The sequence below is a fragment of the Dermacentor albipictus genome, unplaced genomic scaffold (assembly GCF_038994185.2).
Source record: "Dermacentor albipictus isolate Rhodes 1998 colony unplaced genomic scaffold, USDA_Dalb.pri_finalv2 scaffold_21, whole genome shotgun sequence".
Classification (NCBI taxonomy): domain Eukaryota; kingdom Metazoa; phylum Arthropoda; class Arachnida; order Ixodida; family Ixodidae; genus Dermacentor; species Dermacentor albipictus.
In genome coordinates this window covers 607,621-620,025 of record NW_027225575.1, presented here as the reverse complement: position 1 = coordinate 620,025, position 12,405 = coordinate 607,621, and the positions used below count along the sequence as shown (strand labels likewise).

General features: G+C 46.3%; 1 protein-coding gene across 11 annotated transcripts in view; it reads right to left on the bottom strand.

Annotated features, from left to right (window-relative positions):
• LOC139052300 (protein transport protein Sec16B-like) overlaps nt 1-12,405 on the bottom strand; it is a 492,173-nt gene that overhangs the window by 400,614 nt on the left and 79,154 nt on the right. For all 11 annotated transcript variants that reach the window (XR_011509833.1, XM_070529379.1, XM_070529385.1 and 8 more), the window contains one exon: nt 8,440-8,492. Coding sequence is in view for 10 of the 11 variants with exons in the window: in XM_070529379.1 (XP_070385480.1) it covers nt 8,440-8,492 (53 nt within the window). In the remaining variant the exon portion in view is untranslated. The remainder of the gene's footprint in view (nt 1-8,439; nt 8,493-12,405) is intronic.

Genomic DNA, 12,405 nt, shown 5'->3' with positions numbered 1-12,405 from the left:
AGTTTAGCTCAAGTCAAGTTAGACAATACACAAAAATGCTCATCCTAAACAAGATGACCGAGTGACCACCAGTGGCCTTACTGAGGCTGAGAGAAGCATTTCAAAAGCATGGATGGTGCAAGAAATGGAGGTTAGCAGACACCAATGCCTTATCATAACCATTTAGTTAACGCCACAAAATGGTTGTTTTTTATAGGTCTTGGAAAAAGATTATTTACCACTACAAATAATATTCCAGCACACATTGCACCATAGAATATTGTGTGTAATGAAAGGAGTCTTCCAAAAACATACGTTGCCAAACAAAAACAAAAATAGTTATTAGGTAAAAAAATATTAATATCGAAGGAAATTCAGAGCAGATTTCAAAAATAAATAACCCAGGAATAGTACCTGAAAAAACAGGTGCTCAGTACACCGCCATTCTTCGGATACAAGAAAGAAACTAAGACCAGTTCGTCGTTCATGCCGTGCAGTGAAGCAGTTGCTGGATTTTGTGAAGCATATGTGCATATGTGCATAGGTATTTTGCCCTCGCCAGCAGCAGTACTTCTGGCGGCTAGCTATTCTGGACATCAGTCCCTTTCCACATAAGTATGGGGCTCGGAGCAGGAGCTATGGTGCTTGAAAGTAACCGGTGGCTCGACAAACCAACCGATTGAGCTACCTTTCCGGGAAACATTGAAGGGTCACGAGTTCAAATCACATGTTATGTTCCTTTTTTTTCTTTTATTTTAATGTCTTTTCCTTCATTTTATTACTGTACGGAAACCCTCCTAAAAAAAAAAAAAAAATAATATATCCTCAAATATGTGTGGCCACACATGTGCAGGTCATAAATACCGGGTTCTCTAGCCGAGTGCCATCCAGGCAGTATAACCGAGCTCAGATTCGTCCACTTTGATCAAATAGGGCACCACTGTAGGTTAAATGAGGCGTGCAACTCCTGCCGGACCCACCGTGGTTGCTCAGTGGCTATGGTGTTAGACTGCTGAGCACGAGGTCACGGGAACGGACCCCGGCCACGGCGGCCGCATTTCGATGGGGGCGAAATGCGAAAACACCCGTGTACTTAGAATTAGGTGCACGTTAAAGAACCCCAGGTGGTCGAAATTTTCGGAGTCCTCCACTACGGCGTGCATAATCAGAAAGTGGTTTTGTCACGTAAAACCCCATAATTTAATTTTTAATATAACTCTTGCGGGGACGGTAGAGTATCCGTCGCCAGTGCAAAAGGACCGTGATTCAAATCCCGGTGCCGCGCAATTCTCCACCGGAAAATACAAAAAAAAAAAACCGTGTGTTGAGAAAATTGCACAAACAGGCCTGGAGTGCGGCCTGATCCCGGTGACCAGAACCGGTAACGCACTCTCTCACCAGAGCAGGATTGGCCACCCTGGTGCAGTACTTGGCCACAACCTCCTATATGAATACAATAATCAAACCCCGGCCCTCAGTCCCCAGCAGCCGCGAAGCAACTGACCACGGCGGCGGTCAGATCTGTGACGCTGCAGAGGGTGGTAAGAATACCTGGCTCCGGACAGGCCGCCATTGGAATATGAACATGGCAATGTTTAACGCTTGAACGTTATACAGTGAGGCGAGTCTAGCAGTGCTATTGGAAGAATCAGAGGGCAGTAAATGGGACATAATAGGGCTCAGTGAAGTTAGGAGGCCGAAAGCAGCATATACAGTGCTGAAAAGCGGGCACGTCCTGTGCTACCGGGGCTTAGCGGAGAGACGAGAACTAGGAGTCGGATTCCTGATTAATAAGGAAATAGCTGGTAACATCCAGGAATTCTATAGCATTAACGAGAGGGTGGCAGGTCTTGTTGTGAAACTTAAGAGGTACAAATTGAAGGTGGTACAAGTCTATGCCCCTACATGCAGTCATGATGACCAGGAAGTCGAAAGCTTTTATGAAGATGTAGAATCGGCGATGGGTAAAGTCAAAACAAAATACACTATACTGATGGGCGACTTCAATGCCAGGGTAGGCAAGAAGCAGGCTGGAGACAAGTCAGTGGGGGAATATGGCATAGGCTCTAGGAATAGCAGAGGAGAATTATTAGTAGAGTTTGCAGAACAGAATAATATGCGGATAATGAATACCTTTTTCCGCAAGCGGATAGCCGAAAGTGGACGTGGAGGAGCCCGAATGGTGAGATTAGAAATGAAATCGACTTCATACTCTGCGCGAACCCTGGCATCATACAAGATGTAGACGTGCTCGGCAAGGTACGCTGCAGTGACCATAGGATGGTAAGAACTCGAAATAGCCTAGACTTGAGGAGGGAACGGAAGAAACTGGTGCACAAGAAGCCAATCAATGAGTTAGCGGTAAGAGGGAAACTAGAGGAATTCCGGATCAAGCTACAGAACAGGTATTCGGCTTTAACTCAGGAAGAGGACCTTAGTGTTGAAGCAATGAACGACAATCTCATGGGCATCATTAAGGAGTGCGCAATAGAAGTCGGTGGTAGCGCCGTTAGACAGGAAACGAGTAAGCTATCGCAAGAGACGAAAGATCTGATCAAGAAACGCCAATGTATGAAAGCCTCTAACCCTACAGCTAGAATAGAACTGGCAGAACTTTCTAAGTTAATCAACAAGCGTAAGACAGCGGACATCAGGAACTATAATATGGATAGAATTGAACAGGCTCTCAGGAACGGAGGAAGCCTAAAAACAGTGAAGAAGAAACTAGGAATAGGCAAGAATCAGATGTGTGCGTTAAGAGACAAAGCCGGCAATATCGTTACTAATACGGATAAGATAGTTCAAGTGGCTGAGGATTTCTATAGAGATTTATACAGTACCAGTGGCACCCATTACGATAGTGGAAGAGAGAATAGCCTAGAGGAATTCGAAATCCCACAGGTAACGCCAGAAGAAGTAAAGAAAGCCTTAGGAGCTATGCAAAGGGGGAAGGCAGCTGGGGAAGATCAGGTAACAGCAGATTTGTTGAAGGATGGTGGTCAGATTGTTCTAGAGAAACTGGCCACCCTGTATACGCAATGCCTCATAACCTCGAGCGTACCGGAATCTTGGAAGAACGCTAACATAATCCTAATCCATAAGAAAGGGGACGCCAAAGACTTGAAAAATTATAGACCGATCAGCTTACTATCCGTTGCCTACAAAGTATTTACTAAGGTAATCGCAAATAGAATCAGGAACACCTTAGACTTCTGTCAACCAAAGGACCAGGCAGGATTCCGTAAAGGCTACTCAACAATAGACCATATTCACACTATCAATCAAGTGATAGAGAAATGTGCAGAATATAACCAACCCTTATATATAGCTTTCATTGATTACGAGAAAGCGTTTGATTCAGTCGAAACCTCAGCAGTCATGGAGGCATTACGGAATCAGGGTGTAGATGAGCCATATGTAAAAATACTGGAAGATATCTATAGCGGCTCCACAGCCACCGTAGTCCTCCACAAATAAAGCAACAAAATCCCTATAAAGAAAGGCGTCAGGCAGGGAGATACGATATCCCCAATGCTATTCACAGCATGTTTACAGGAGGTATTCAGAGGCCTGGAGTGGGAAGAATTGGGCATAAAAGTTGATGGAGAATACCTCAGCAACTTGAGATTCGCTGATGATATTGCCTTGCTTAGTAACTCAGGAGACCAATTGCAATGCATGCTCACTGACCTGGAGAGGCAAAGCAGAAGGGTGGGTCTGAAAATTAATCTGCAGAAAACTAAAGTATTGTTTAACAGTCTCGGAAGAGAACAGCAGTTTACGATAGGCAGCGAAGCACTGGAAGTGGTAAGGGAATACATCTACTTAGGGCAGGTAGTGGCCACGGATCCGGATCATGAGACTGAAATAGCCAGAAGAATAAGAATGGGTTGGGGTGCGTTTGGCAGGCATTCTCAAATAATGAACAGCAGGTTGCCATTATCCCTCAAGAGAAAAGTGTATAATAGCTGTGTCTTACCAGTGCTCACCTACGGGGCAGAAACCTGGAGGCTTACGAAAAGGGTTCTGCTGAAATTGAGGACGACGCAACGAGCTATGGAAAGAAGAATGATGGGTGTAACGTTAAGGGATAAGAAAAGAGCAGATTGGGTGAGGCAACAAACGCGGATAAACGACATCTTAGTTGAAATCAAGAAAAAGAAATGGGCATGGGCCGGACATGTCATGAGGAGGGAAGATAACCGATGGTCACTAAGGGTTACGAACTGGATTCCAAGGGAAGGGAAGCGTAGCAGGGGGCGGCAGAAAGTTAGGTGGGCGGATGACATTAAGACGTTTGCAGGGACAACATGGCCACAATTAGTACATGACCGGGGTAGTTGGAGAAGTATGGGAGAGGCCTTTGCCCTGCAGTGGGCGTAACTAGGCTGATGATGATGATGATGATGATGATGATGTGCACTCGGCACATTTCCCAGAAAATGTCTCGTTTTTGTTCAACTTTGCGGCCCTCGTAACACGTTTTGCAGTTCCACCACTTCGGCATCTTCTGAGGATGGTCCGATGACAAGTCCAAGGAATGTACGTCTAGTCATGCACTTCTTCCAGGACCGATCACTCTCAGTGCAGCTGGGCAACTACAAGATTAGGCATCCAAGCAAATCTGTTTGCATTTCTGCAGATTTTCTTTATCACCTCTGCAAAGAAGAATAGTAGAAAGAAATATCATGCTGTGTAAACTGTCTTGCGCTGATCCATAGTGCTGGGCCGAGATGTGCTGCGGGTGGCCTTCTTGGCGTGAATGGAAGTTTCTTTGCTGCTGATGGCAGCACATCACAACCAAGCAAAGCAAGATAATCAGTAGAGCTCTCAGGTGGCCGTAAAGGAAACTCGTCAGTGAACAGCTGCAGGTGTCCCATGCTGACTCAAAACACTGTCGCCGTCAGAACTTGAATCTGCTTTGTTGTCACCTTTGGAATCATAACTTGAGTCCTCATCAATAAGTTGAAGTGCGGGTGCAGCATAGTTTCGAGCACGACCCTTTTCTCGCGACGCAACCATGCGGGACGACGTCATGGGACCAACTTTCAATAACTGCACAGGGACACCGGCAGCGCGCCTTGCCTGGATTTTACAAGAGAAGCAAAACCAAAACTCTTGGAAACTGTTTCAAAACTTGGAGGACACTTAAGGGGGGAGGCTACACTTGAATTACAACTTTTTTATTTGTGGACAGATCTCAACGAAATTTTCACACATTGTGTATTTTAATATGCAGATTCTAAAAATATAATTAATTTTGCCATAGGATAAGTAGTTTCTGATATACTCCAAATGCATTGTATAAGCTGAGTCCTTTGTTTGGAGGAAAATTAGCTTCTAAACAGAAAACCCTAACACAGTAATTTGAGTATAAAGACTATCTAGGATGTTCAGGGAGTGCCATAAGGTATTACTCAATGTTCTAGGCTAATCTGAGCAAGAGTTAGAGCTCATCAAAGTTGTGAGAAAAAAATGCCATCTTGACATGTCAAGCATGTGACCCATTTCAAAAACGTTTTGAGAAGAGTGCTGCTTTGAAAAGGTGCATATTGCTTACTGCATACATTTATCTTTCTGGCAAAAAAAAAATTATGTTGATAGCTGAAATAGGACAGAAGCTATTTTACCTCCAAAACTGGGAGTCTGTCGGAATTGTTGTTTTGAGAAATCAAGGAAAAACATTCTGCAACATTTTTATTGAGAAAATACCAATAAAATCTCAAGGAAATTCACTAGGGGCATAATCTGGATACATCCTATCTTTTTGCCGCTTTTTGGCCAGCTTCCTTGCGCTCAATTAGGCTTCTCGCTTCTTGATGGAGTTAGCACTTCGAAGGTCCGGCGCTCCGGACGTTTTCCGGCGCTCGCTGCGCGCTCGCTACTTTCTTCAGTCGTGAAGGAAACGGTGCCTGCACGATCTGTGCCAACACGCGTGGCGTGGGCGGACGAAGTGTTGACGCTATACGCGCCAGTTTGCAGCTCGGAACTCGATCCGGTAGAATGTCCCGGCAGACCAGCAACCGGCAACTCCGCGAGTATGACAGGCCTAGCCGCCTTCCGTCGCGCATTGCACAGCCGCTTGACGCGTAGTAGCGTTGAGACGACAATCTTTTCCAGCCATCCGGGCAGCGAAATGAGCATCTTATCAAACGTCGCGAAGCAAGCGGCTGAACAAACGTAGACAGCGGCGCGATGAAACCAGAGATAAACAAACGTAGCGAGACGCGAGAGCGGTCGAGCGCGCGCCGACGAGCACCGGACCAATGGGAGCGAGGCGCGCGGGGGTGTGCGCGCTTTGGCCAATCGGCGGCACGGACGCATCCTCCAGAAATGACGCGATAGCGTCGGTTTCCCTTCACCGACGCCATTTTGAACTGGTGCAAAATGCGCACAAAGAAAACAGCTTCAAAACAAGCGCAAGATGGCGGCCATCGGCCACCGCGTTCGCAAATGGTGACGGCGCGAAGTTTGAACATTTTTGACCAAATTTTGCTGATTTCGCGTTCACCCTGGCCCCTTTAAGCGCGATTTTTTATTATTTTCCGGTTAAATTTAGCTTCTAGATTTCGCGGAGGGATTCTTGAATGTATAAACGTAGCGAAAATGCACTTTTCCGAAAATCGACTTTTTTGTGATTTTTTGCCGTTTCAAGACCCGCGTCCCCCCTTAAGCTTTGCCTTAAAGAGTGGAACGCGATAGCATGCAAAAATCCCCGACTGCTCACCTTTCCCGGCAACTGGAGCATATGTAACCGATATGTTTACCTGGAAACACTTGGCGCAAACGCTATACACGAAGGCAAGCTTTGTGGTGGAACCACGGCCTCTTGCGTGGGCCGCGATGTGGCGGAGGCGAGCGCCAGCTGGAGTTACTGTAAGGAACCGGGCGTGGCGCTCGGTGGCTGCAAGACACCCATCGCGCCGGCGCACGCAAAATGGCAAGCACTGCGGCTGGTCTGTGAATGCCGTGGCTGGTTTGTGTGTGTGAAGGGGTTTCTTTGAGTTTTTGCATGCCAGAATTATGCTTTCTCATATACTCAAATTACAATTCGAGAGCTATCATGTCTGTAGGTCATGTGCAAGTCGTAGTTTATGATTTTTCAATGTATTTTAGCTTGAGAAATCCAATTAGTTCAGTCAATTCCTTGCATCATATGGAAGGCCTAGGTATACGTGGTTTGAAAATCTTTTTGCCGATACGATGTCTGGTGCGGAATGCCGGCGCCGGATTTTCTGCGACACGGCCTCCCTAACGCTATTGCCTTAAAATGCCAGATCCACAGGTTGGGCAGGTGGAAGACCTTCAGAAATACACTTTGGCGGAATAAAATGGCTCGGACTCCAAACCAAGGCTCATTAGTGAACAGCTGGCATCATTTTCGGTTAATTATCACTGCTCAGCACTGTCAGACGGCAAAGCCAGCAATATAATTTAATTCTTGACTTGCTCGGAGTCATTTGATTACAAAATATTGATGCTAGCGCAGCGTAATCATGAGCGACATGTTTTTTTTTCTCAAGCGCAGCGGAAGGTGACAGCTACACCTCTTTTCGCTACAACATATGCACATTAGTTCGCCAGGAGGCCCATCAAAAATCGCATCACCGAAGCGAGAAAAATTTAAATTCTGAAAGTTCAGTGCCTGTACTAACTACTGGATGGCTTAAGTGGATAAGAAACGGTTCCAACATGTCTAAATCGGCAATCTAAAGCATCGGCGATCGATTTGAATAGGCATGGTAACAAAAAAGTTATTTACAATTCTAGTCTGAGGTACGCCAGCTTGGTTCAAGGGTGGAAGTGTTTTACGGCAGCTCTAGGAGCGAGACGGCCGCTTTGGAACAGCTTGGCAATGCTTAAGGCAAGTCAAATACATGATTTGAATAAGGCAGGGGGAAAGATGCTCTTTCAAGTAAATTAAGCAGTGGAATTTTCCATGCCAAAACCAAAATCTGGTCAAGCACACTGCAGCAGGAAACTCCAGATTAATTCTGACAAGCTGGGGTTTTTCAACGGCCATGTAAATCTAAGCACTACATGAGCGTTCTTGCATTTCACCCCCACCGCAATGTGGCCGCCATAGCCAGGGTCGAACCCATGACGTCACGCTAAGCAGCACAACGCTATAGCTACTAAGCTACTGCAGTAGGTAAAAAGGGTACCCTTTATCTTATGGAACTACGTCAAGCAAATTACCCATCAAAATATTGTTTAACATGACGCCCTAAAAAGATGTCACGTAACCTATGGCAGATGCTGTTGACTGGCAAGTGCATGAAAATTCACACGGCTTTCCACTCAGTATCTACCACTTAAGATACCGGAGTAATAATGACCTTTCCTGGGTCATAAACTTCTAAGCATTGCTTTCCTTCACGGTGGAAGGCAAGAATTTCATGTCCCATTAACTTCGTTAGAGCATTGCGAATTAAATGTAAGAAAATAATGACAACTCACCTCTTGCGGCTCTGGCCTCAACACTGAATCTGGAACTTCCTGGTTTACAGACTCTGTCAGAGGGACAAAAAAAAGAATAAAAATGCAATAGTTAGTTATTTTATATCACATACTGAACAAATATAAAGATGGACCATAGCTTTGCTTAAATGGAAGCTGCCATGCTGCCAGGAATGTACCAAAAAAATGCCAAGAGGCAGTTCTCTTCAGAAGCTTCTACAGAAATTCATTCCTTATTGAAACTGAAGCAATATATAGTTAAAGGGAAGCTGAAAGCTTTTCCAGAAAAAATGAGTGAAGAGCAGTATGTCATGGTTTTCAACCGTCTGAATTCGTATATCGCATCGAAATTGAGCAAAAGAAAGCGCAAACACATTTTATTTCAACGAAAAGTGCAGCAGCAGACACACCCAGCTCACGTGCCTTGTTTCCGCCTGTGATTGGTCGGGCGCTTCGTGACGTCAACAATGGTGTTCGTCCGGACCGACTGCTGCCGCTACACACGAAGCACAGTGCAAGGTAGTTTGGTGCTGTTTTGCCGAGACGGTCATGGAAAATTTGGAGAGCTTGCGTTTCTCTGAGAAGTTCAGCGTGAAGTCCAAATTCCACGAGAGCGATTTTGCCCGCGACAGTGACGGGCGACGGCTTCGAGCCGTTGCTCGAAGCCGTCGCCCAAAGCTGTCGGCAATCTACACAGCTGGTTTAAACGCAGGAAAAGTTTACCGGCTGTTGTAGCACATGTAGTATAGAACCTTCATCAGCGCGCCATTCCGTCGGCTACTCGGCTACTCTGTCGGCTACACGGATGGTCGGTTTCTCTATGTGTGCGAGAGAAGGGGAAGCGCAGCGTCCTGGCGTGAGCAGGCTTTCCAACACAGGCAAACTTTACGCTTGCACTACAAAATGGTAGCTGCATGCAGGCTGTTTCACAACACACGTGCGAATAGAAAATTTGCGGCGCTTGGCAATGAAACCTGCGTCAAGGGTGGGAGATAATCATGCACCTTCCGTTCAGCGTGCTAACACGAAGGATAAACCAAAGCACGCATTATTGATAAACTCCGGTAGTAATCGTCACGGAAGTGGTTAGAGCACAACACTGTTGTTCTTGAGCGCTTGAAGTTGTTTCGCTTCGCAGCAGCCGCCACTTAGCTGACAGCTTCTTGTCTTGCAGGAACTAATGGAACATCGGAACATCGTCGCGGCCGCTGGTGTCTGCGCAAGCGTAGGCTCCACAGAACACCGGCATATCGGCCTACAAGTTCAATTGATGCTGCGCACGTCAACTACCACTCCTATGTACACATAAACAAAGGAATGTAGGGTCGAGCGAAGCAGATTAGGACGCCACGCATGCAGAAATAAGCCCAGTCAGGCACGGTCGTGGAGACTGCGAAGGAACGGAACACCAGTGCTGACGTCACTACGCCGCTGTTTCCGGTCTCCGCTCGCATGGTCAGCGTCGGCAGCAGCGTGCGGCGCTCGATGGAGGGCAGAGCTACAGCGCAATATTAACCGATGATTGCGTTGCTCCTAAGTGAAAAATCCCCCCCAAAATTTTACCTCCATGGTTTATAATGTTCCCGCATCTGTATATGAGCATCTTATTGAATTAAACAGACTCTTCGGCTTCCATTTAATAGAGTTTCATGCCATGTTGACGATGTGTTCATTGGCGGTGTGAATTAAGCGAAGCCAGCCATGCTTTTGCGTGCACTCCCCCCCCCCCCCCCCCCCCCGGTTCATAGCATTGCCTGCACTGGGACGATGCTATCAAAGCACCAGCAGCGGGGACCACATGCTTTGTCCGCCTCTTGCTCTTAACAATTCAGTGAAACTCAGGATTACGCAGCCTCCAACACGAAGCCCGCGGGAATACAGGTTACATGATGCCACGCTGTTTTGGCATGTACACTCCACATATGCGGCAAGTTACCTCTAAAGCAGGGTGCACAGCTGCGTATGCACTTAGTTGCGCTTAGTTACGCTAAGCCGCACTTACAGAAATATGCAGCCACAACAGAGACGCACACCAGAAATCACGATATGCGCCAACTTACCCCTTCCCCCGCTCGCTCCTCTTTCCTTTTGCTCGCGCGGGAAGGCGGCGCTCGTGAAGCCATCATCTTTGTCTCACCCTCGCACTCACTCGCATCTAAAGCACAAAGTGCGCAGGGCACAACAAGATCTTATTGCACTTGGCTTTTATGCGGAACATGATGTGGCTCCACTATGGCAGTCGCTCTGGTTGTTCGCCGCGGCATGCGCGATCTGAGAGGTACGTATGCAAGCAGCTGCTTGTAATTCTAACATTTGACTATCGGCATCCGCGTAAGTTTCAATTTATTGTCTTGGCATTCTTTTGCAGTGGACGCAAAATTTCGTTACATTGAAATCGCATACAAACACACTTCATTATATTGAGGTTCTAAATACATGGTGTTATATGGACAAGAGGTAAAGAGAAGTGAAATACTTCGTTATATTGAAGTTCGTTATATCGAGGTTTAACTGCATTTGTTAGAAAGCACATGACATTACCCTGAACGTGTCCAATTCATATCATACAAAGGCACAGAAGTGCTTCAGCTAAGCGACCCTGAGTATGGATTTGGAAGCCAGAGAAGACACTCAAATAAAAGCAGTGCCAAAACAAAATTATCTGTTCACGCCACACCCATCACTTGCAGCCACAGACGTACACACACATTAACTGCTCAAAGAGGTTCATCGAGATGTGCAGCGTGTCCTGCACATCTCACCAAACAATACTGAGTAGCACTTGCCAATGTTTCTCACTAAGAGATAGACAGAAGAGATATTCCCAGTATTATATATTTGCCAAAATAATCTCCAATAGAATAAAGGCAAGACTGGACTTTAGTCAACCAAGGGAACAGGCTGGCTTCAGGAAGGGATGCTCTACGGATGGATCACATACATGCCATTAATCAGGTTATGGAGAAATCCGCAGAGTATAGTAAGCCTCTCTATATTTCTTTGATAGATTACAAAAAGGCATTTGATTCAGTAGAGATACTAGCAGTCATAGAGGCATTGTGTAATCAAAGAGTACAGACCACTTACGTAAATACCTTGGAAAATATCTACAGAGGTTCTACAGCTACCTTAATTCTACACAAAAAAAGCAGGAAGATACCTATAAAGTAAGGGGTCAGACAGGGAGACACAATCTCTTCAATGCTATTTTTACTGCATGCTTCGAAGTATTCAAGCTATTCAACTGGGAAAGCTTAGGAGTAAAGATCGATTAGAAAGGAGCGGTGGCGTAGAGGTAGAACACCCGCCTCGCGTGCAAGAGGTCTGTGGTTCGAATCCCGGTGCCGCGCAATTTTTCACCGGACTAAAAAAAAATCCGCGTGTTGATAAAATTGCATAAACAGGCCTGGAGTGTGGCCTGATCCCGGTGACCAGAACCGGTAATGCACTCCCTCACCAGAGCAGGATTAGCCACCCTGGTGCAGTACTTGGCCACAACCTCCTATATGAACACAACAACCAAACCCCGGCCCTCAGTCCCCAGCAGCTGCAAAGCAACTGACCACGGCGGCGGTCAGACCTGCAACGCAGCAAAGGTTGATAAGAATCTCTGGCTCCGGACAGGCCGCCATTGGAATATGAACATGGCAATGTTTAACGCTAGAACGTTATATAGTGAGGCGAGTCTAGCAGTGCTATTGGAAGAATCAGAGGGCAGTAAATGGGACATAATAGGGCTCAGTGAAGTTAGGAGGCCGAAAGAAGCATATACAGTGCTGAAAAGCGGGCACGTCCTGTGCTACCGGGGCTTAGCGGAGAGACGAGAACTAGGAGTCGGATTTCTGATTGCTGGTAACATACAGGAATTCTATAGCATTAACGAGAGGGTAGCAGGTCTTGTTGTGAAACTTAACAAGAGGTACAAAATGAAGGCTGTACAGGTCTACGCCCCTACATCCACTCATG